This window comes from Sturnira hondurensis, unplaced genomic scaffold (genome assembly GCF_014824575.4).
Source record: "Sturnira hondurensis isolate 20B ecotype Veracruz unplaced genomic scaffold, ASM1482457v3 Scaffold0009733, whole genome shotgun sequence".
Taxonomy (NCBI): domain Eukaryota; kingdom Metazoa; phylum Chordata; class Mammalia; order Chiroptera; family Phyllostomidae; genus Sturnira; species Sturnira hondurensis.
The window spans coordinates 3,548,548-3,572,517 of NW_028082364.1; the positions used below are offsets into that span (position 1 = coordinate 3,548,548).

The 23,970-nt window shown below is 46.2% G+C and overlaps 2 protein-coding genes across 2 annotated transcripts in view; both read left to right on the top strand.

The window, feature by feature from the left end:
* Nucleotides 1–503: 503 nt before the first annotated feature.
* CUNH5orf47 (chromosome unknown C5orf47 homolog) lies at nucleotides 504–13,496 on the top strand. Its single transcript, XM_037057720.1, has 4 exons — nucleotides 504–801; nucleotides 6,071–6,156; nucleotides 8,103–8,202; nucleotides 13,345–13,496. The coding sequence occupies exons 1-4, from the start codon at nucleotides 504–506 to the stop codon at nucleotides 13,494–13,496; spliced, it is 636 nt and encodes a 211-aa protein (XP_036913615.1).
* A 6,811-nt stretch (nucleotides 13,497–20,307) lies between these two features.
* NSG2 (neuronal vesicle trafficking associated 2) overlaps nucleotides 20,308–23,970 on the top strand; it is a 38,634-nt gene continuing 34,971 nt past the window's right edge. Inside the window, exons 1-2 of the mRNA XM_037057728.1 lie at nucleotides 20,308–20,493; nucleotides 21,316–21,465. Coding sequence (XP_036913623.1) covers nucleotides 21,337–21,465 — 129 coding nt within the window. The 5' untranslated portion in view covers nucleotides 20,308–20,493; nucleotides 21,316–21,336. The remainder of the gene's footprint in view (nucleotides 20,494–21,315; nucleotides 21,466–23,970) is intronic.

Below are 23,970 nucleotides of genomic sequence, written 5' to 3' on the forward strand. Positions count from 1 at the left end.
CCTCAGTCTATCTCCCCGCCCCACACAGTGGTCCAGTCTGCCCACCCACAGATAGTGGTCCAGCCCGTCTCCTTCCTTCTCCTCCTGACATTGGTCATTCCCCCCAGTTACCAACCCCCCCACCCGACACACACAGTGGTCCGGCCCTCAGTCAGCCCTACCCCCCACCCCACTGATCCAGTCAGCTCCTCAACTACTTACTGACGCCCCCACCGCACAGTGGTCTCTCCCCTCAGGTACCTACCCCCGCCTCACACACAGTGGTCCAGTCCTCAGTCTTCCTCCCCCGCACAGTGGTCCAGCCGGCTCCCCTTACCGCCCTACCCCTCCGTACAGTGGTCTCTCCCCCACACCCGCTACTCCCCCCTCCCCCCTCAACACACAGTGGTCCAGCCCCAATCCGCCCCGCCCCCAAACGCGCTACGACCCCCCGCACCCCCCCACCGCGCCGGGTCTGGTGGAGGCTGAGGGTCGTCGGCGGCAGTTGCGGGCTGACGGCTGCTATGGCGGCGACCGGTGGGAAGCTGGGGCAGGGGCAAGACCCGGTGCGCTTCGTCTACGTGACGCGCTTCGGCTCGCACCGGTGTGGCGGCGTCTTGCAGCTGGGCGGCCGCCGGGCTGAGGGCCGCTGGAGCCCCGGGCTGCAGGCCGGCGGCCGCCCGGAGGAGCCGCGCGGAGCGGCGGCGGGGACCCGGGGCGGCGGGGACCTGTTCCCCGGCTCCGAACCCAGGGGCCCCGCAGCCTTCTCGGCGGCGCGGGCGTCGAGTGAGCGGAGCGGCGGGAAGTCCTCGGCGCGTGCAGGTGGCGCCAAAGGGACCGGCGGGCGGGGTGCGGGCTGACCGGGCCGCCTTTCATTCCCCTTGGGACCGCTCCTGGGCGGCCGTCCCGCGGGTGTCGGGAGTCTCGGGGCCGTGGGCTCCGCCAGCCCTCCCGCCCCGCGGGCGCGGCCCTCGAGGGCCACTCCGACCGCCGGTGGCAGGCTCTGCCCTCCTGTCAGTGTCCCGTCAGTCGCTTCCGGTGTGACCCCGGCCTGGGTGCGCAGGTGCCGGAGAAGGCCCTGGGCTGGAGCCGCCGCGGTCGCCCAGAATGAGGGCGCCGTGGCGTCCTTGCGGGGCTCCTGCCGGGATTCACCGAGTTTGTGCGGTCGCTTAAGGACAGCCGACCTCTTTAAGATGTCGAGTCACTTCTTTCTAAAAACAGACTGTCCTTCCATGTGTTCAGTCCACTTCTGTGCCTTTCGGGAGTATTTTGTGTTTAAAGAACTCTCTTCGCCGGTTTATTCCTTGGCACTGGGTCTTTGCTGCTATTGTAAACCGGGTTTCCCCCTCCATGCTGTCCCCTGGGTGCCCATCGTTTGTGCTTATGCAGCCTCTTGATCTTTGAAAACAATCACCTTCATTTGGGATCCATTTGCGTGCATTTTGAGGAGGTTCGACACAGCTGCACCCCTAATAACAAACACTCATGATACGGAGCTTTCCCCGGCCTTGAGAAGCCCTGCCTGTCTTTTGAGGGCCCACCCCTTCACTCATGCGTTTCGTAAAAAAAAAAAAAAAAGCTTTGTTGAGATGTAATTCACAGCCCATCCAGCTCAGCCACTTAAAGTGCACACTGCATTGTTCTTTACAGAGCTGTGCAACCTTCCCCACTGAACGTTGTGGTCACCCTTTCCCACCCCCACAAAAGCTGCGCCCAGTAGCACCCCCACCCCCACTCACTGCCTGACACTCCCCACACCCGGAACCCTCCGCACGCACCCGACCGCCCCCTGTCGCCGCAGGTTTGCCTGCTCCGGGCCCTTCGCAGAGGCGGCTCCTGCAGTTTGTGGGCTTTCCCGGTGGGCTTCCCCAACGTGGCCTAGTGGTTTTTCTACGTTAATCCCAGATCCTAGCGCTTCACCGAATCCTTTTATCGCTAGAGTTAGTGTTGTTGCCGACACTCATGGTTTTCCTGGGATGCTGTGATTCCTAGACAGAGATCGTTTTATTTTCCACCCATTCTTATGTCGGCAGGAGATTTGATTTGCTATCAGCTGATGCCTCGCGCGTACAGTGTTGAGGAACCGGGCAGAGGTTGTGGGCATTCTCGCCCCGTTCCCGATCTGGGGGAGATGCCTCTACTGTTCGCCATTAAACAAGGGGCTGGCCTTAGGACTCCAGCACCTGTATTTAAAACATTAAAAAGCATTCCTCGGTTTTTGTTTTCTTTGGTGCTTTAATCACGATGGAGTGGTTGTTAGATTTCGTCAGAGGCATTCTCAGATCTATGGAGATAAATATTTTTTCTTAGATTTATTAACTTGGCATAGGATATAAATGGATTTCCTGATGTTGAACCAACCTTGCATTCCTGAAATGAATGCAAGGATGTTAGGATGTATTATTTCATAAAGTAGTGTTGGGCTCTGCTAATAATTTGATTAGAAATTTTGCATTGGTATTTGTGAGAGATAGTGAGCTGTAGTTTTCCTTCCCTTTTATTTGTTCATCTGATTTAGGTATTAGAGTTATACTTATTTCATAAAACAAATTAGGAACTTTTCATTCCTTTGCAATGCTCTGGAATTTACAAAACACTGGGACTGTCTGGTGTTTGAAGGCTTGATAGACTTCTTCTGGGAAACCATCTTGCTGTATTACTTTTTGTGGGTAATTCTGTAGTGACTTTATGTCTCCTGTGAAAATTGGTCTCTAATTTTTCTAACTCTGATGGGTCAATGCTGATATTCTATATTAACCTAGGAAATTACCCATTTTATCTATGTTTCCAATTTTATTTAGATAGAGGTTTGCAAACTAGTGTCCCATGATTTTTGAAAATTTCTGTGTTTCCATGGTTATTTCCCCCTTGTCATTTTTTTTTTCTTTTCTATTTTTGGAGGTATGTGCTTTCTATCTTGTTCTTGATCAAATTAGCCAGTTTTTTTGGGGGGTCTATTTTATTAGTTTTTTTTAAAAAACAGAATTTTGATTTATTAATGAGACATTTTGTTGTCTCATCCTCATTAATAAATAAAGATAAAACTATTGTTTTCTTAAATGTCTATCTTTTAGTGTGCTTTCTACTTTCTATGCCTTTTTTGAGCAGGACATTTTATTCGTTTATTTTTATTCCTTTTTATTGATAAAAATGTTAGTGCAATGAATTTTTCTCTAGTCACTGTTTTAAGTGCCTTAGATTCTAATATGTAGTGTTCTCATTGTCACTATTTTTTTAATTCTGTAATTTCAGTTTGTATTACCCCTCTCCCCCTAGAGTTGCTTGATAGATTTGAATTTTTTTTAGTTTCCAGGGCTTCTTTGTTTTTGTTGGTGAACTCTTGTTTCATTGCGTTATCAGAGTATGTTGTTTGTAGCATTTCTACTGCATGCATGTTACTGGTGTTTCCTTTGTGACCTAATTTCTGATCCTTCCTTTTTGCTTCTTCTCCCCCAGAAGCCATGCGGTTGGCAGACTGTCCCTTTTCTTGCTTGGTCCTTTAAACTGAGCCGGCCCCATTCGATAGCGTGCTTGGTACTGTATATGGTATCTGGCCCTTTAAATCTCTTCCCTGTAGTCTGTGTTCTGTTGAGCCTGGTTGTGTTTTAGTATTTTAAGATTTAGGGTGGATTTCATCACTTTGTTGGTCATTTCACGTCTCCTGTAGGTATCTTTCTAGCGTCCCTCCTTTTTCTTCCCTCCCATGGAGACTGTCATTTTGTAGTCACTGAGGACTTTTCATGGTAGAGTGAAACCTTCAGAGAGAGGTACACTTCTGGAAGAGAAACTTGTGAGCTGTTTGTAAGACGTAGTGGAGTTTAGAAATCCAGGGACAGGCAAATCAGGTAACTCTTCTAACATTTCAGAAAAGACTAATAAATCCGGCTGGCTCCCTCTTCACACAGAACTCGGGAGATACAGCTGTAATCTGCATGTAATAGCGGGTGATGAATGCTGGTGTGGAGGTCCGAATAAATGCTTTGGAAGTGGTGAATAGTTTGAGGGTGAGGGAATCAGGGAAGGCTCCACGGTGGTGGCAGCTGCATGAGAGTTACACATGGTGCCGAGACAGGAGGGAGTCAGTGGGAAAAGCATGTGAACAAAGTCCCTTGTGTGGATCGGCGATGGCGAGTGATCAGGGCGGAACTAGAAGCGTATTTTGACTGGGCCGGAGTGTGTGGAGAGCGAGGACTAGAGGCAGAGTCGAGACACGGTCCGACCCAAGTCTCCGGTACATGCGGGGAGCGGCCTCCATGAGGCGCACAAAGACGGGGAGAAAGTTTTGTCTCTTTTCCTTCCTGCATTCTCTGTGTTACTCCTTGACGTGTTCTCGATCCCCATAGAATCTCAAACAGACTTGATGGCTCCCGTCCTGAGCTCAAGGGGTGTATGTCTAGGCTAGGTAAGACTTACAAACAGAAGACATTGGGAATGACGCAAGCAGAGTGTTCCGAAGGTCACGGGCGTCCGGCTGGACGGGTGAACACGGGTGTATGAAGAGCGGAGCTTCGGTTACTCTCCTGCCCACGCGCTCATCTGTACTGCCATTTCCTTAACATATTTACTTAAACAGGTGCATTTGCCCTCTCGACTAAATTTCTTTTTAGAACCCTTTATATTATTACCACAGTGGAAAATCTGTACCATTGGCCATAAATAGAAGTTAATTTAAAGCAATCTAATAAAGGCAAAACAGTATTAAATTATAGCCCAGTAGGTTGTCTGCTGAAGGTTGTCTGTGGTCACAGAGAGCGGCCAGCAAGTCCTAGAGAAGTCTTAATGACGCGCTGATTCCCAGCCTAGACTTTCTCCTTGATGTAATCAGAAGACTGACCAAGCATCGGGAAGGGAATTAGTTTCTCATCACGTGTGTGGCTGTTCTTTAGCGCCTGTCTGTGCCCTGCCCACAGTCAGCAGTGTGCTTCTCGCAAAGTGGGAAATGCCGTTTCAGAGTGTGTTTGAGTTTACTCAACAGATGGAGTCTCGCTCATTGTACAGCTGATTTATAAGGCGTTAGACACCGGACCTCCCCAGGTAAAACACACTCCCCAGGTAAACTGTGACCGATCCTGTAAGGACTGAGCACAGGGTGCTTTGTGAGACAGAGAACGCCCAGAAAGCTGAACACTGAGTGAGTCAGTGGAAGCCAAGTAGGGCAGGGACCAGGGAGGAAGGGGCGGAGGTGTCCAGACAAAAGGAGAGCAGTGATGAAGGCTTCTGGGGAGCAAATGCCCATTGTCTTACGACATTGTCTCTGGACACACAGCCCTTAGGCTTTCTTCTAATGGTGGTGTTTGGGACAGCAGCGTGGTTCAGTGAGCAGAGTCAGGGTGCTCCATCAGGGACTTTTATCAGTAGTGTCTCCTATGTGTCTGGTGGTGTGGACAGAAAGATGAATAAGACACACAGCCATTGCCCTCTAGAAGGTGACAGCCGAGCGGAGGAATCCCAGTATATAAATACGTGGTGTAAAAATGTGCCAAGTGCTCCAAGGTGTTCTGGAGCCAGCGCTGCTCCAGACTGTGCCGGCTTGAGGGAGGAGGTGACGTGTGAGCTGAATCTTGAAGAGCAGGTAGAAATTTACCTGGTGCCCGTGTGTATGTACACACACTCACACACATGGTGTCTAGCTAGACAGGAAGCAATGCAAAGGCTGCAGGGGTGGGGGGGTTGGTAAGCACAAGGCATATTTGGGGAACCACGGTTGTTCTGTGTTGTTGGAAGCATGTTGTGTTCGAAGTTGAATGGAGAAGAAAGGAGATCTCGGAAGTGCGTTGGGGCAGGGTGGGGTGCTGGTGTTTGCCTCCTGTTGCTGACCTTTTGGGGGCTCGCCTTTCAAATCAGAAAGGGAAGGATGTTTTCTAGGTACTTCCAGGGTTATCTATAGTTCCTTTCTTTTTGTTTTCCCACCGTTATATTAGCTAATAAGGAAAACCTTACCCCATGATCAGAAATACACCAACAATTGTAAAACTCCCCAATGAGAGCCCAAGAGGCATTTTTAGTTGTCTCTATTCTCTGGCTCATGGTGCCTTTAAAATAAACAAGTACTGACATTGACATTTCCTCTTCTTTCTTTTTTTAATATTAGGTTTGATCCAGAAGACTTTGGTTAAAAAGTATGATTTTCCCATACCTTTCAATGAAGCTTCCAAAATAACGAAGAAAAAGAAAAAGGTATATGCTGGAAAAGGAGATGAGCAGTATTTGAATTTTGGATGAACCTCGCTAAATATGAATGTGTGAAGATACTCGAGATCATGAACATAGTTTCATCTTTTGAAAAGTTCGATTTACTGAAATGAGAAAATAAAATTAATTTAGCAAAAATGGACTTGGTTCAGAAATACTATATCTGTTAGCCATACAGAATAGTCCTTGCAGTGTTTGAAGGTATAAAACACATTTCAATCAAAATGTAACCCACTGGGAGATTTTCCAAGTGTGAAAATACGTTCCATAGACTATAACAAACTCTGGCAGATAATGTAAGAAGGAAATGATGGTTTTCACAGAAAAGAATCATGTAACTGCTGGTGTCTTGTTGCTCTTTTAAAGACAAGGAATATACGTTAAGTTTCTAGCAGGAGAGCTGACAAGGATGGCACTTTCGTGCTGAACCCTTTTCCCCTCTGGTCCAGATGTTGTGGGAACTTGAGTGTTTTAAACACATTCAAGATTAGTTGCTCTGCTCATCTTTGATTTCCACTGTGTGTTTATACTTCATTTTAAGGAAACTGTCAGTTGATAATGACATATAAAATCGTATTTTCTGAGCTTGGCGTTTGAGTTATAATTTACCCACAGCATGTAAATGGCATTCAGGGTGACTGACCAAATGCATTTTGGGTAGCACCTAATCTCCCCACTAAGAAATCTTTTTCCCAAGAACCTGTCCCTCTTGGGTGAGAAGACCAGTAGCCAGTATTTACTTATGACGGTTACAGGGCAGACGTGGGCAAGTGTTCTACGAATATTTTTATTGGTCCTGGTGACCCGGTATATGAAGTTATTCCTAGATGAGGTTGAAATGCTTGCCCACGTCCAGCAACTGGTGCAAGGCGAACCCGAATCTGAGCCAAGGTCTGTATGTTGCTTCCATAGTCCTTGTGTTTTCTGTTCTAGTCCATTCATGCTCTCTGGTTATTTTGCTTTGGTATATCTTAGCAGAAATGTTTTATTCTTATGTAGAATAAAATACATTAAAAATCAAATTATTGCCCACTGGTTATACATAGGAATAGAAATTTATTATTTTTATTGTTGGGTTGGCCAAAAAGTCCATTTGGTGTTTTCCATAAGATGGCTGTAGTGGTGGGCAGTTGTCTTTAACTCCATTCGAAACAGTGTTGTTAGATTGTATTGTGACAGCTGCCATTATCATTTTAAAAAGCTTACTTAAAAAAACTAAGCATGCATTTTTTAAAAATGTGTCAAAATTGGGGAGTTTTTATGTAGCCATTTTAATATTGAAGATGGAAGAAAACATGCAACATTTCCAGAATATTGTGCTTTCTTATTTCAAGAAAGGTAAAAACACAACTGAAACGCAAAAAAGATTTGTGCAGTGTGTGGGGAAGGTGCTGCGACTAATTGAACGTGTCAAAAGAGATTTGCGAAGTTTTGGCTGGACATTTCTTTCTGGACGATGCTCCACAGTCGGATAGAACAGTTGGAGTTGATAGCGATCAAATCGAGACATAAACTGAGAACAGTCAATGTTCTACCATGTGGGAGATAGACAACATACTCAAAATGTCCAAATCAATAAAGTTATTGGTGAAATAAAAAATGTGTCTTTTACTTTACAGGAAAAAAGTGGACTTTTTGGCCAACCCACTATCTCTCAAAACGAGAGTGAGTGTGTTGGAACCATTTGGGCAGAGCTCTGTAGACTCGGCCCTCGGAAGGAAACTTTATCCAGGACGGTTACTTTGAACACTCCAGAGGGGAGATGCTGGGAAGTCCGGGGGGAATCAGAGAACTCAGTGATTGTGGGGCAAAGACTGCGCTTGACTTTAGGTCTCTAGGACGATATTACCCACTGCCGTGCCCCGCTGCCCCCGTGGAAAGGCCTTCCTGCTCTTCGGCTCCGTGCTCCTTAACTGTGCTGTCTCTTTAAGGTCTCCGTGTGGAAGAGAGTGCACCGGCTCATTTGTCGAATGCTTGAAGAAAATGAAAAGTACAGACTCAGACTGAAAGGCCAACGACTCTCCAGTGAAAGTAAGTTAAAATTTATCTAGTCTTAAGGACTGGCTTCTGGAACAGTTCAGTCGTTTTCGGGTCACCTCGGAACCGCAGTTTTCCTGATTGTCCCAGGCAACGTCCAGAACTGCAGAAAGGAGGCTAGCGGATAACGGAGAGCACCACGTGCCACCGTTAGGGCCGGGAGGGGGAGTCACGGGTGTGGGGGGGGGTGAGGGCGGATGCAGGAGGGGGTGTGGGCCGCAATCTTCCCAGCAAAGGGAACGCACTGGTTTGTTAAATCTGAATTTGGGTGCTGACTTTTTAGTACAGATTACAGAACTCATCCATGTTGAGGAAGAAACACATTTCAACAGCAGTATAAGATTATCCGTCCGTCCAGGCACATGGATGCTGCCATCAAATTTAACGCATTTAACAAAATCTGCCCTTGAGTGAGGGCCTTGGTGTCCTTACCTCATTCGTGGAAAACATCTTGTAAATTAAACCACGTTCTAAAGCCGTATCTGTAGTGAGTTTGAAACTGTGGCCACAGCAACACTAGAGATGATCTGGTGTTGTTATTAAAGAAATTGAAAGATCTGGGTTCTCAAGCAATGAAATTGCATAAAAAATCTATAATAATGCTGCGTGAGTTGATAAATCATGATAGTTATTATGTTTCCTTCTCATGCATGTTCTAGTACATGTGTTACCATGCTGAATGCTTCGGTAGGTTCTTAGTACAGTCACCTGATGACAACTTTTAAAAAATATATTTTATTTATTTTTAGAGAAAGGGAAAGGGAGGGAGAAATAGAAGGAGAGAAACATCAATGTGTGGTTGCCTCTTGCACGCCCCCTACTGGGGACCTGGCCTGCAGCCCGAGCATGTGCCCTGACTGGGAATCGAACCTGCAATCCTTTGGTTCACCACTGAGCCACACCAGCCAGGGTGACAACTTCTATTTTGACAGTATATCTGCAGAATTTAATTTTGTGAGGAATATTTTCAAACCATAATAGTTATAACGGAGTGCTGCTTTGCGTAATGTAAGACTAGAAATTCATTATTGTTTGTGTAATATTGCACCAATAGTAGCAGAAATTGTTTGCAATAATGGCATATAAGCCAATGTCCAAATTAGTGATACTATTTTTTTTACTTTTTTTGTCCAGTTAAGAAGGAGAATGACGCAGGGAAGGTGATTAGGAGGAAAAAGCAGTCAGTAGTTTTAGTGAAAAGGATGTTTGAATAAGCAGACCAATGTGCAGAACACCCAGACCTTGTTCTGACTGTTATTCCAAGTCCAATTACTTTAATAACCAAACTAGATTTTGTCTAATTTTGCTCTGCTGCGACCTTGAGCTTGGCAGTTTCTCTTGTACTTCAGCAAGAGGCCTTCTATTAACCACGGAACCACCTCGTACGGATTGTTCGACAACTTAAGATAACATGCAGTATTTTTCAGAAATAACCTCTTAAAAACAAAAGGCATCCTTGCAATTCATTATTCTGTACTGCAATTTTAAGCCAGATTACAAAAACTAATCATGTTTTTAAAATGTTATAACTTATTCTCTAGTATGTGTTTATTAATAGGAAAACCATTCCTAGAGGGCAACTTGAATTTTCCTTATATTTTATATTGTTTCTAGACTCGGATTACACCACATGAATCTCCTTATCACCTTCTGGTAAGAGTCTACTTGGATAACAAATATAATGTAAACTAGAGATTTTTTACAATTTCCCTCTGTATCCTGCTTTCTCCACCGTCAGTGTAAACTCGTTGCCAATTCCAGCCAGTTTCCTTCCTTACACCGGTGTTTGGCACATAGTGGGCACTCATTAAATATTGGTTGAAATTTAAGAAACTTCATTTGGGCCCCATCCTTTCAATGCTGTTGAAATGACTGTCTCCATGGTCCCTGGTTTTTCTCTTTGTTCACGTGTCTGCTTAGTTCTCTTTGAACAAGCTGTCACGTTTAATACTGTTTTCTTACTACTCCTTCCACTTTTCCTTCTTTCTTAATGTCCTGGAGGCTGTGCCATGGTTCTTTTTCTGCTCTTCTGAGTACTTTTTTCTTTCCTTTTTTAAAAAAAGATTTTATTTATTTATCTTTAGAGAGGAAGAGAGGGAGAGAAGGAGAGAAATATCAATGTATGGTTGCTTGTCGTGAGTCCCCTGCTGGGAACTGGCCTGCAACCCAGGCATGTGCCCTGACTGGGAATCAAACTGCGATCGTGTGGTCTGCAGGCTCGCACTCAATCCACTGAGCTACACCAGCCAGGGCTTCTTCTGAGTACTTTTTTTATCTGTCCCTCGTGCTGCCACCTAATAACAAATGCTGCCCAGGAGTGATTGTGGGGCCTAGTCTCCCTTCCCACGTGTACTCGGAGATGACTGGCCCATGGCTTTGTAGCTTCAGTTGCTCCCTCTGGGTGTACGACCTTTAAACCTACCCTTGACCTCTGGTCTGGTACCTCTGAGTTTCTGTCGGCTGTTCTACAATTACTTTTAAATTTCACATGTTTAAAACTGAGCATATCATCTTTCCCTCGTTTCTTTTGAATGGTGCCCAGGTTTGCTAATGATCTGGGCTCATTAAACTCTGAGGGAGAGACTGCATCCAGTTGGGTGGGGTTTGGAAAGTAACAGAAAAGGGAAGCGAGCTGTGCTTTGGGAAAGAGAAAATAGGCTCTTATGAATGGGAGTGTGGGGGAGAGGGAGTATGTTTTGGACACAGACCTGAGCAAGTACGTGCCACCCAGGAAAATGTTTAGGGGTGCCATTTGTTTAAAGCTTGGCCGGGCAGTCAGATCGGAGAAAGGCATGCAAGTCCACCGGCTGTACTTGGAAGGGTCTCGTGTGAATCCGGGGCCTGGGGTTTGTGTTAGTTCAGTAGGTAATGAACTAACAGGGAACATTGTCTTAGCTGTTTCTTCTAAACGATTTCACGTGTATGGAGAAGTTGCAAAAGTTATCCAAAGTGCTCCCAAGTAACCTTGATTGGAGTCTCTTTTGTATTAATAAGATTCAGTTCTCATCTTTTACTTAGGGCCTGTTTACCAAGAAGATTATGAAGAATTTAAAGATAGAACTGTAAATTGAATCATAATTATTTGTTAATTTGAGGTTTTTATTGGAATTGGGACTTATGTAGTTGAATAGAGAAACCACCTTCTCTATGAATTAATAATGCAAGTTAACATTATTCATCAAATGTTCTTATTGTGTGCATACAAATATTATTTCCAGAATTAATATTTATACATTTCTTTTACATTAAACTTATACATGCAATTTAAATTAACATATTAATACAATTGCATTCTTTTAAAATTGCCAACTTTACCTCTTACTAATGAGGCTGCAACTATGGCTTTATTTATTCCTTAATTTAGGTGTAATTTCTAAATAAAACTTAAATTTCCTTCGACTTCCTCACATTTTCTAAATTTCTCAATTAAGATAAAAACCTATAATTTACACAGCAAAAGTTATTTTGGGTGTTAAAACAAATGGTTATTTAAGCCACCTTCTCATCCTAAGGAAAGGAAGGCAGTAAATTCATGCAGATTCTCTATTATTATCCGGAATATTTTAGGGAAACTTTCGTGTAGAGATGAGAGAAGACATTCTCTCTTCCTGTCTAATTAATAGACATTTTAAAGTCGACTAAATGAGAAACTCAGAACTCTGGACATAATTTAGAAGTGTTTTTCCGTGACATCCTTTTATTCTCTACTCAGTAATCACGCAGGGCCTATACCTGTTCTCCTCCTTGGTCACCTGGTGTCTCTCCCTCTACCCCATCGAAGTCCTGGGCGGACCTGAGAAATCAGGAGGGAAAGACAAAGAGGTTTGCCCGAGACCAGGCTCCACGGACACACCCTGCCTCGTCCCCAGAGGTGGAAGGCCCCGTTTCCCATCCAGGATGATAATGGTGACGACATCCGTTCTTTTGGGGGCGTGGAGACAGCGCGCTCCCCCACTGCTCGGACGAAGGTCTCGCAGAGTGGCCGTAATGCAGAGCTATCCTGAAACAGTGCCAGCAGGAAGGGCTGTAAGATACGCCATCGTTTCTCCGCCCTCTCGTGATTTCATTACTCGGGGCTAGAACAGCGCGGGGTTTGGTGACCCATTCCTCCGTGACTGTTGGGCAAATCTGCCGGTTTCCAGTTGAAGGACCCGTGGCCATGCCTGCCATGCAGTGTCCATCCACAGGCCTCCTGGCAGGAGGGTCATGCATCTTGGGAATGTGCTGGGTAAATTCTCAGGCTGCTAATTTCTTGGATAAAGCTTCAAATTTTAGCTTATAAAACTTAAGTCATTGTAAAATGAGACATTTACTTGTTTACACTGTAATTAATGCTGCATAAAGCTTCGTTCGTGGTGAACGTGAGTAAAGATGTTATGTTCATTTCAATGTAGGTTTGTGTTATATGTGACTGACCGTGCTTGACAAAGCCGTCTGTTTTCGTTTATCAGATTGTGATATTTATTAGATTTAAAATATGAGTCTAATGCTGGATACACTGTTCTAGAACCGTGGAGTAATGAAGGCAGTACGGAAGTAACTGTGCTAGATAGGTGCTCTATATCTTTTAGTTCTGATGTAAAAATTTCTGGTGAAAATGTATTAAATCTCAGTTTTGTTAAATAGAATGGAATAAACATAACATAACTTTTCTTTGCTGACAATATCTTGAAAGTCACTTACATTTAATTATATTGCCCAGCGCCTTCCAATCCACCCTCCCTGCCTTTTCCAGCCACGATAGACACCACACTGGTTTTGTGTGTATGATTTCTTTACTTTTTGTATTGTTTTATTGCAATTATATGTTTTTCTAAAACTTGCATCCAGGTGTTTCATTTTCTAATGAGGACATTATGTTGCATATACTCTTTTTGGACTTTTAATATTACTTTTTAATATTACGTTGCTAAAATCGTGCATATCGTTGACTGCCATGGTGATTCATTTATTTTCCCCGCACTTTCTCCAAGGCAAGTAAAGCGTGAGGAGATAGCCGCGTTGCTGAGAGTCCTGCAGTCTGGGCCCAGGCTATCCCCCTTTCCTCCTGGGAAACTTGTTAACCACTTGCTCAATCTGTTTACTTTGTTAATAAACGATAACCCTAAATGAGTCCTCTGCCCCCTGTGCCTTTAGAGACCCGATTGTGTGTGGGAACGTTTTGTCCTAGAGAGGCTGCAGCGGGAGACGCAGCCGTCTGCGGGCTCCTGAGCGAAGGGCCCGCCACACTGCTGCACGAAATGCCCCGCATTTACCCTGTGTTGCCCGTGCTAAGATTCCGAGTATGAGGGAGACGTCTCATACTTCCGGAAGTGTCCCAGAATGATCCAAATGGCTTCGTTTAGTTGTCAGCTGTCAAGAAGGTCTTTCTGTGATCCCTGTGTGTCCTCGTGGACCCTAGTTTTGGAAGCCGCTGAAGTTTAGAGTGTTTTAAACAGCTGGAAATAGCCTCGTTGACTCTGGAGGGCTCATTAGTTCCAGGGTTTGAGTATGTCGTTCCAGCGTTTGCATCAGGTAACTGACTCTATGCCGGGAGTCAGACCTTTTATTTTTTAAAAGTTGTCATGACCATGAAACGGAATCCTCTGGACGTGAAGAGACAGGGATCAGCCCTGGCTGGTGTGGCTCAGTGGATTGAGCGCGGGCTGGGAACCAAAGGGTCACCTGTTTGATTCCCAGTCAGGGCACATGCCTGGGTTGCAGGCCAGATCCCCAGTAGGGCGCACGTGAGAGGCAACCACCCATTGATGTTTCTCTCCCTGTCTTTCTCCTTCCCTTCCCTTCTCTCTAAAAATAAATAAATAAAATCTTTTTAAAAACTTTTAAAAAAAGAGAGACAGAGATCAAGGGAAAGCCGAAATCATCCCAGCAAAGGTAACAGGGGCAACCAAAGGTGCATTGGCCGCTCCCTCCTGAAGGCGGGAGCCTTCAGTTACGTAGTGCTGTGGGCGGGGCCAGGAGCCTGCCACCCAGCCACCAGTCTGCTGCCCTTCCACAGTCACGTTCAAGTGGGGCATCTGTTAGTTTGCTCATCCCCTTACTGATTTAGTACATGCTATGTTCCTGGTTCTGTTCTAGGCCCGGGGGGGAACAGAATTGACAAAACATTAAATGTCTGTCTTCAGGGGAAGACAGATCATGAACTAGATAACCAAAGTATTCAGTATGTTCGAAAAACAGGTACTACGGAGACAAGTAAAGGAGGTGCGGGTGTGCTGAGGAAGGCGGTGTCACGCAGGCGGATGGATGGAGGGAAGGCCGCACGTGGAACGCGGCCTTGAGCTAAAAGCCTGAAGCAAGGGAGCCAGACATGCAGGCATCGGAGGAAGGAACCTGAGAAGGGCATTCTGCGTACAGGCCAGGATCCTGGAGCTGGAGGCGGGGAAAGAGAGAGCAGAGAGGAGGCGACAGGGTGGTAGACACCAGATTGTGGCTCACTATTCTGATGGCTTTTCCCAGAGCACGATGAGGAGCTCCCGGAGGGTCCCGAGCAGAGGACTGACACGAACCGACTAACGTTTAACAGAGCCGCTTCGGCAACGGTTTTGAGAATGGATCGAAAGGAAGCAATGAGTCGGTGAGGGCTGACTTTTCTCCCTGCCTGTCAGTCTAAGCATAAAAAACCAAGCAATTTCTCTCTATAGAGGGGGACTTTCCGTGGGGAATTTGCAAATACCAAAGTCTCTTTCCCAGGTGAAGACGCGCCCACGTCCTTGTACTCTGTTGAAGAACAGCAGGTGTATGAGGAAAACATACCGAACGTCGCTAACAGTCAGGAAAATGCAAACCAAAACCACAGTGAAATCTCCCCCAGACATCTGTTAGAATGGCCATTATCCAAAGACGCCAAAGACGAGTGTTGGGGCGAGCATGTGGGGAAATGAGACCCTTGCGCACTGTTGGGGGAATGTAAATTGGTGCAACCACCACAGATAACAACATAGAGTTTCCTTGAAGACTCCCAAATAGAACTGCCATTTAATCCAGCTCCTCCACCTCTGGGTGCATTTCTAAAGGAAATGGAAACAGCACCTTGAAGGGGCATCCGAGCCCCTGCGTTCGAGGTAGCGTTTTCCGCAAGGGCCAAGATGCGGAGTCAACCTGAGTGTCCGTTGGCGGCCAAATGGGTGGAGCAGATGCGATACACACGCCCAGTGGAATATTATTCCGTCTTTTAAAAAGAAGAAACTTCTGTCGTTGTGTCCACACGGATGACCCCGGGGGACATGGCGCTTAGTGAACTAGGGCCAGGCAGGGAAGGACCCGTACAGCGTGGTTTCGCTTACATGTGGAATCTGAGAGAAGATGAACTCATAGAAGCAGAGAGTAGAATGGTAGTTGTCAGGGGCAACCTTAAATATATACGATGTTTATTCATTATAATTCAGTAAAGCTGGAAGAAGAATAGATGTTTAGCACATGTTCTTCCTTTCCGGTGAGTCAGAGGGTCTCGTGGCCATACCGGGAAGTCCCCCCAAGGTCTCCATGGTGCCCAGTGACCCTACATTCAACTCCGATTCCACCACGGGCCTTAGTAGCCTCTTACAAATTCACTATTTCTTTTTCTTTTAAAAAAATAAGTATGTTTTCTAGAACCCAATAGATTTTTTCCTCTAGTGGAAAATTACTTATGTTTTTCTCTCATTCGTTTAAAAATAAAGAATATTTTGGGGAGATGAGAAAAAACATTAATAAAAGATGAAAATGTCCAGGGAAAAACCCTATAAACATTTTAGTATCTTTAAGCCTTCATATTTTCACATAGTTGAGATGTCTATACAATTTGATTCCTCTTTTCACTCAACGTGGTACACATTCCCCATATTGACACAGTGTTCTATGACATTTTTAATGACTGAGTGATACTTCATCGTAGGGGATGAACCAAAATGTACCCATCCACCTCCTGGTTGTTGGTATTTAGGTCGCAAGAACTCGGGGGACAGATTCTTCTTCAACCACATGGCACAAATGATCGTGTCATTTAAAGAAGGGTAGGTATTTCAACATAGAAGAACAGAACACGGCGCGTATCCAAGAGGAGTCGAATATACCATAGTCTGGGGTCTCGGGGGAAGCTTGTCTGAGGAAGTCATATTTCAAGGGCTCTGCACGATCCTAAGCAATTGAAGGAGTGGCGAGAACACCCCTTGAAGAGGGCATCGCAGAGGAAACATCACGTGACAGTCTCTGGAGTGGGGAGGTGTGTTTGAGGTCAGGGGAAGGGGACAAGTGACAGGGCAGGACGTGATACTGGTCGGGTCAGGAGGGGACAGATCATAGAGCCTTAGAGCCGAGGTTTAAGATTTTGGTCTTTATCTTCTGAAAAGCCTCTGGGAAATTCTGGGAAAGTAAGTCACGTCACCAGAATTGGTTGGACTCCAGTATAAAAGGTTGGTTGGTGGGGAGGAAACCTGGCTGTCAGGAGACATGCTAGCTAGGGAGGTAGAGGGGACTGAGGAGGAGTCATGGGGGCCAGAGAGGAGTGACTTGAGAGAGATTTGGGAGGGGACAGAGTCAGGGCCTGGTGATTGGGTGCAGGAGTGAGGGAGACGTCGAGGACCCTCAGTTTTCTGGCTGGGGCGATGGGTGCGTGATGGGGCTGCTCTCTGGTGGAGCCGCTCTCCGCCGGAGCGGGTTCTGGGCAGAGCCCAAGAGTGTGCTTTTGGACAAGTGGAGATTCAGGTAAAGAGCTTCTGAACCATCCAAATGAAGGTGTCCAGGGAACGGTTGTATTTTGAGATCTGAGTGGAGAAGATATCTCTCTGCTGGAGATAAAACTTAGCAGTTACAGGCCTATGGATGGCATCTGAAGTCAGGAGGTGCGATTGTCAAGTGTGACATGAAAACAGATGAGGACAGAGCCACACGGACGCTATGCTGCCCAGGTAGATGTCCTGTCAGGACAGAATGTCTTTGTCCCTCAGTTGCTGGCCGACAGCCTTGGCTATTAGCCTGGCCCATGAATTGCCCTTGGGTGGAGAGAGCCGCCCTGCCCAAGGTCTTGAACTGTTGGGGAAGGGCACCCTTCCATGTCTCGGCCAACGACAGCTAAATAGGGCCTTCGGAGTTGCAGAGGCACTTGGGAGACCGGCTGAGGGCTTTGTTGAGACTTTGTTGAGCTCAAGTTCCCTGCCTGACCAAGTCTGCTTTCTTTCCTTCCCTTCTCCCTAGTAAACGTCCTGCGTTCAAAGCTCGCTGAGTCCCAAACTTTCCACTGAGTTGTGACCTATTTTACAACACAGGCTGGCGGCCTTGTGTGAGAAGAGTCAGATGAACGGATCATTTAACAGGAAAAGAGTCTCTTGGAATGTCTTTTAAAGACACACGTTTCCAGGGGAAATTCCAAAGCCTTCTCAAAAAGCCTTTATTCTTATCAAATTATTGCTTTCTAAGTGGGTGCCCCGGCTTTCACTGGAAGGGTTCTAGGTAAGTCACCCTGCTGTTACTAAGCAGTGCTTGTCTTCTTGAGCTGGAGTTGCCTTCCTCAACTCTTTCCAGCCGATTGGAGAAGTCTGAGCTGGCCTTTCTGCCTCTCCTTCATCCTTTTTTTTTCCTTTTAAATCAAAAGTAGGCAATGACCCATTTCCTTTTTAAGAGGGAAGAGAATCTCTTGCTTTTCATAGCTTTCTGACTGTTATTTGAAATTTAAATGTAGAGCTCCTAGCCAGAGTCTGAGCGTAACTCGTTTTTTATGCTTGCCTCTGGGAGATTCTGAAGTTACTAAAAAGCTTACGTTCCTACCACACCATTACATTTGGAATAACGTTTGTAAGCTGACAACTTAACAAGATTTATAATGAGACATTTAAAGTGCTTTTATCACCTCTTTCATTGGTGATGTGTCTATACAGGAAACAAAACAAAACTCGTAGGTAATGAACCAATCACAGGAGTGTCACCGATTCATTGAGATTTATGGATGTAAAATATTCTTTCCACTTGAAGCATCGTTTGAGGCATTTGGAAAAAGACTCACATTGTATTCACTCTTCTCCTGCTTTCAGGGCTGACGGGAATCTCAGAAATGGGACAAAACGGGAAAAGAAGCAGCAGTGAAAACAAACACTTAGCTTTGACATCTGATGAGAACGTGAGAAATGAGACGCACCAACAGGAAGACGCGTCGTGTGTCCGAATTACCTCATTTTCCGCGGGGGGCGGAGCTCAAAAGAATTTGTTTTATTCTTGAGGCTGAGAGATGAATGTCAATTCAAATATGTTTTGACATATTAAAAAAATCACCCGAGACATAATTTTAAAACATATGGGTCCCTTCTAAATAACTGGAGAAAAAGGACTTTATCTAGGAAACAATGAAAGAAATCACAAAAATTATGTCAAGTAGAAGGCATTGCATGCCATTGTCAGAGTTAATTATAAAAGGTTGGGAAGAACGGTTTACAACTGTATTTTAGTTAGAGAGGACTTCAAGTCATAAGGCACTGAATGAGACAAATAAACTATTTTATATTCCTTAAAGCAAAACTCACAAGAAGATGTGACTTCATGAACGTATGTACCAAATAACACAGCTTTAATGCAAGGAGAAATATCTCAGTAGTAATGGAAAGTAACAACACCCCTCTCTAATTTCTTGACCGATCAAGCAAGCAAAAAAAAAAATCAATGAGATAAGTAACAAAGTTGATTTAATAGTTGTGTATAAAAATCTATATTTGTATAGAAAACAATTTCTTCATGCCCAGAAGAATCTTGACAGAAATAAATCATGTCTTAGGCCACAAAGACAATTTAATACATTTCCCACAGCAGAAAATGTACAGAAAGCTCTCTTGGATCTCATGCAATAAAGCCAAAAACTAGTCAAAAGATATAAATTAGCAACAATGAAAAACCAAGCATTTAGAAATCAAAATTTTAAAATCTTATTTTACTGGATGACTTGAGTCAGAGAAGCAAGTCTTTAGTTTTAAAATAACCGAGGAGTGATAATTTTTAAAAGAGCACTATTTCAGAGGTAAATCGAAGTAATAGCATTAATTTCTTTTAGTATCAAACAGGAAAAAGGCAAATCAGTAAATTAGGTATTTGTCCCAGAAAGTTCAAAAGAAAAAAATGAAATAAACTTCAGGAAATGAGGAAGAAAATAAATTTTAAAAGAATACATTAGAAAACTAAAAGATGACTAATGAAAGATGATTTTTAAAATGTTTATCTAATAATTGAGTAATAGTAGACATTTGTGACACACAGATGTTCTAAGCACTTTACGTATATTAATGCATCTACTCCTTCTAACAACCCGATAGTATCCTCAATTTACAATGAGGAATTCACTTAAGGGTGTGCCCCTAGAGTCAGGAGGAAAACCCATGGACTTGACCCTGTTCCGCAGGGTACTCCGCATGGGTAGGCAGAACCTAGATATCTGTGGTTTGGAGAGCCCAGCGCTTCCTTCCACTTTTTGGAAATGCTCCCTTCCTTTCTTCCAAGAAATGCTCTTGTCCACTTGGACTGCGTGGCACTGGATCAGGGCTCAAATCCCAGTTTCCGCTGCCCTCCCAGCTCTGTGACCTTCTGTGACCCGCGTGATCACAGCAGCATTGTGGGGACAGCAGCGGATGTCCACGCGAAGCTTGCTCGGAGCTAAATGCTCTCCCAGGTTATCACACTGCCATCTCACACCAACCCTGCCACGTACCCACTGGTGGAAATTGCGTTTTGCAGACGAGGGAAGTCCTCTCAAAGAGCCCGGAGGAATACTCCGCCCTGCCACCCCGCACGGAAGATAATAAACATTAGCTCTCCTGTCCTTCTTTCCCGGGGTTAGAGCCCGGCGCAGGGCCCGAACCCCTGCGTTTCACAGTATATTGTTCTGGGAGATCTTCAGAGGCGGCGCCTTCTCCCAGTGAAAGGTGCTTTGCTTTTGCAGTTTTGCTAAAGGCTCAAGGATTGTTATACGACGTATTACATTTTGTGTGTGCTTGTGGCCAGAATCCCTCCCACTTTCTTGAAACCGTTTTGTCCCGTGCGGGTTGTGGCCGTGCATGAGAAACAGCAGGTGGTGCCAGATGACAGATGGTGTGGGAGCCCGTCCTCGGTGGGAGGGGGCGCGAGCGAGCCAGCGAGCAGGCGGGCCGCTGCCGGGAGCTCAGCCCTGCTCGCTCGCGGGCGCCTCCGCTCTCAGAAGCTCCCGATCCAGAGGCACGCGAGGCGCTGTCCTTTCAGCACCAGAAGCCGGCCGAGGAGGGAGGACTTCTGGCCGTCCTCCTCCTCTCCAAATTGGCTTGAATCTGCTCCAGTTCCCAAGAGTGCGACGCAGTAAGTAGGCATTTGTTTCTGCGATAACCACTCCCCAACACCCTGCAGCCCTCCACCGTCCCTTTCACCCGCGCGACAGCCCTGTTTCGGCTAATAACGTTCCATCAGCGGGATTGACAAGAGACATTCAGTTGTGCGGGGCTTCTGGGGGTGGGGCGGGAGCACCGTTCTGAGGGAGCTGGAGGGGAATAGATGTGATGTGTCCGTGCAGTTGGCACCCTTGCAATACGGGGCTTGCTAACTTTCCATGGAAGGGGAAAAAATGGCCCTCCGCTATTGAGGAAATGGAGCTATACCATGGCTGAATAACAGGTTCGGGTTTAAGCCCGTCCTTTTTGGGGTTGTTTGGTGAAATTGTGTCTCCTGTCCAAGCTACATATTATGTAAAAGGGTACACTGCCCATCCAGGCAGTGAGTGTTTGTTGTGCTTTAGGGCGATTGCTGAAGGAAAACCGATAGAATCAAATAGCAACCGTGGTGGTAAGGTGAGATCTTCCATACCCAGAATAAAAGGATTTAACTGTGTGCTGGGAGTAAGCTGTTCCCTGAGGTGCTATGCCTATGGAAGCTCTAGTGTCTTGCATGTTTTTTAAGCCTGTATATTTTTGTGCGAGTTTCCCAAATTGGAGGGCTGTTGAGCCTTGGGGGCAGATAGCATATTGGGATGGTTACAGAAGTTTTCCGGAGAATGGGAGTCATGTCAGGAGATCCATGCCTGGTCCCTACACTGAGAGCCGCCCGAGGGGCAGTGGTGGGGACAGCGCTGCTTTCTCTTCCCCTGCCTCCCCTCAGGCTGTAACTGAAACCTCGCTGCTTGCCTAGGTCGGGGAGAAAAGCTTAAGGATGGTGAAGCTGAACGGCAACCCCAGCGAGAAGGGACCCAAGCCACCTTCGGTGGAGGATGGCTTCCAGACGGTCCCTCTCATCACCCCCTTGGAGGTGAATCACTTACAGCTGCCTGCTCCGGAAAAGGTAAAGCAGGTCTCTTCCCGTCAGTCCCCGCCCCCACCCCCATCTCAGGAAATAAAGCAGCAAAACGTGCCCCCACCCCCGCCCCTTCACCCCTGCATCAGCCAAATACGTTGCCTTTCTTGTAAAACACAGCTATTCCCTCCGAGGCATGACATCACTTGTGTTATGTCAGATTTATGGTAAGTGTTTATTCATTTTTCTTTTTGGTTCACGTGTCTTCCTTTTTAAAGTTTTATCATGCCAGATGAATACGAATAAGCTTCTAAATGGTGACGGAGAGAATCGCCTTGATTATTTGGGGGGTGGTGTTTCAAAAATCAACTGGTATCAGTCTCAGGGTGGAGAATTGGAGGCAGCCCAACACGCATTTGGTTAGCACCTGCTAAGGCCCTGTCCTTGTGCTGGAAGTGGGCTATAAAAAGACAGATGACAAAATCCCTATCCAGCATAACGCATACGATGAGCCTCGTGGTGAATGCTGTTCCTGAGCACCCCAAAGGCTGTGAGAGCAGAGGCGGGGGGGACCACTAAACTCTGCTGTGAGCAGGAGGGGACTGGCAGGACAGGCGAGGCAAGCTGCAGAGGACATTTGAACTTGGCTTTTAAAGGTGAGTACAAACCTTCCAGGTAGACTGTGGGAGCAAGAGGTATTTAAGGCAAAGGGCACACATGGGAAATAGCGTGACCAGTGTAGAGTGTCTTTAGGGGGGGTGTGGCTGGAAATGAGTGCCGGGCTGAAGGGATACCTCCTGGCATGGGTGTAGTCCATGAGAAATGGAGGTGGGCATTTATACAAAGGTGTGGGGGGGGGAGTGGGGAGGTGGCTAGCGCGTGGACACAGGTGGGAGAAACATTGCCATTTAAGAGGCATTGAGCGTACCTGGGGCTTTATCGTGTGAGCTTTTACATACTAGGAGAGAGAGATTTGGAGGCAAATTATGGAGCTCCCTGGCTGGGGAGCGAACAATGGATCGTCCTGTCTGTTTGATTCTCTCATTGGTGTCTTCGGGAGGGCATTGTGTGTCTGAACCAATTGGCTCTCTCCGATGAACGGAAGAGGAGCCAGAACTAGATAAAGGGCCTAGCTGATTGGCTGGGGGTTGAGTCATCTGTTTTGAAAGTGCAGAGTTTGTCAATGTAAGAATGTGCATGGGGGTGGCAGAAATAAAGAAACCTTGAGCTGTCCTGAGAAACAGATAAAGTCTCCAAAAATTAAATGCGAACAGGCAATTAACACTGAAGTCATGTGGGGGGGCAGCACTAACTGGGTGCCTGGCACAGGCAGAACAGAGGTTCTCAGTTTTTGACTTGCCTGTTGGAATCACCTGGGAGACTTTGCAAATCCTGAAATCCAGGCCACACCCAAGAACAACCGAAAGAAACTCTCTGAAGGTTGTATCGGGCATCACAGTTAATTAAGTCTTTCCAGGTGACTCCTGTGTGCAGCCAAATCTGAGCAGCACTGTGCTAGAGGCACCTTACCCCCTACTGGGTGTTGGGATTATGCACTCACATTCACAGGTGATAAGGCGAAAGATCAGAGAAGTTTGGCTAGTTTTCCACTCACAGAAGGAGTGGGTGGTGATGCTGGAATTTGAGTCCAGGTGTCATAAAAGCTGGGGAGAAGGGGAGATGTTCTCTTGAGGTTTTGTGAGGCTTCGGGAAAAAATTTACCCTTCAGCCAACACCTGCAGCCTCAGAGATCTGCATGTCCTCGAGAGGTGTGCCAAGAAAAGGGACCGTGGTGAGGTCACCTCTCCCCCAACTGTCTGCACACCTGCAAGTCATCCAGAGATACTCGGACCTCTGTCCCTATTTATTCCCCCATCCCATTCCATCCTCCTGCCTTCGTGGGCTTTCTTCTCACCTTGAGAGAGGAGATGGGCCCCATAACCACTGAACACCTAGTGTAGATGGACCACAAAGCTGTCCCAAAGCCCAAAGGACAAACACACTGTGGCCCTGCCTGGAAAGGGAAACCAATGCATCCCGAAAGATGTAAATCCCAAAGGAACACATCCCTACAGGGCCACCTCACACAGCCTCCTTCTGACGTTCACGACGACGACGATGACGTCTTCTTACCGGGTGGACCTCGCTTTCCACATCTGTAGAGTGGGGGTGATCACACCTACCTCCCAATGCTCAGAACCACAGAAGTGGCTTCGTATGTGAAGTGCCTGGGACAAAACTAACTGGAAGAGAATGATAATGGCCATTTTTAACAGTTATTAGGCTCCCCAAGGAAGTTGCTATTTTAATCCAGTTTTTGAAGATGATGAAACGCAGGCACCAACTGGTAAAGTAGCTTCCTAAAGCACATAGTTGGTAAGCATTCCAACAATGTCTGGAGGACCTAGAACTCAGGCAGAGTTGTTCTAGAAGCTTCCATCTTGGTAGCAACAAGGAGCCAGCTGGCCTGGGCATCCACAGACCCAGGGCTTAAGCTTGAGCTGAGTCGCCAGCCCACAGCGCGACTCATGTGAGTTGTTCTGCTTAGGCCTC

Excerpts from the sequence above, each read along its gene's own strand:
- CUNH5orf47 (XM_037057720.1), top strand. The coding sequence starts at position 504 with ATGGCGGCGACCGGTGGGAAGCTGGGGCAGGGGCAAGACCCGGTGCGC. Across the intron at positions 802-6,070 it reads GAAGTCCTCGGCGCGTGCAG|GTTTGATCCAGAAGACTTTG; the intron begins GTGGCGCCAAAG and ends TTTTAATATTAG. Across the intron at positions 6,157-8,102 it reads TAACGAAGAAAAAGAAAAAG|GTCTCCGTGTGGAAGAGAGT; the intron begins GTATATGCTGGA and ends TGTCTCTTTAAG.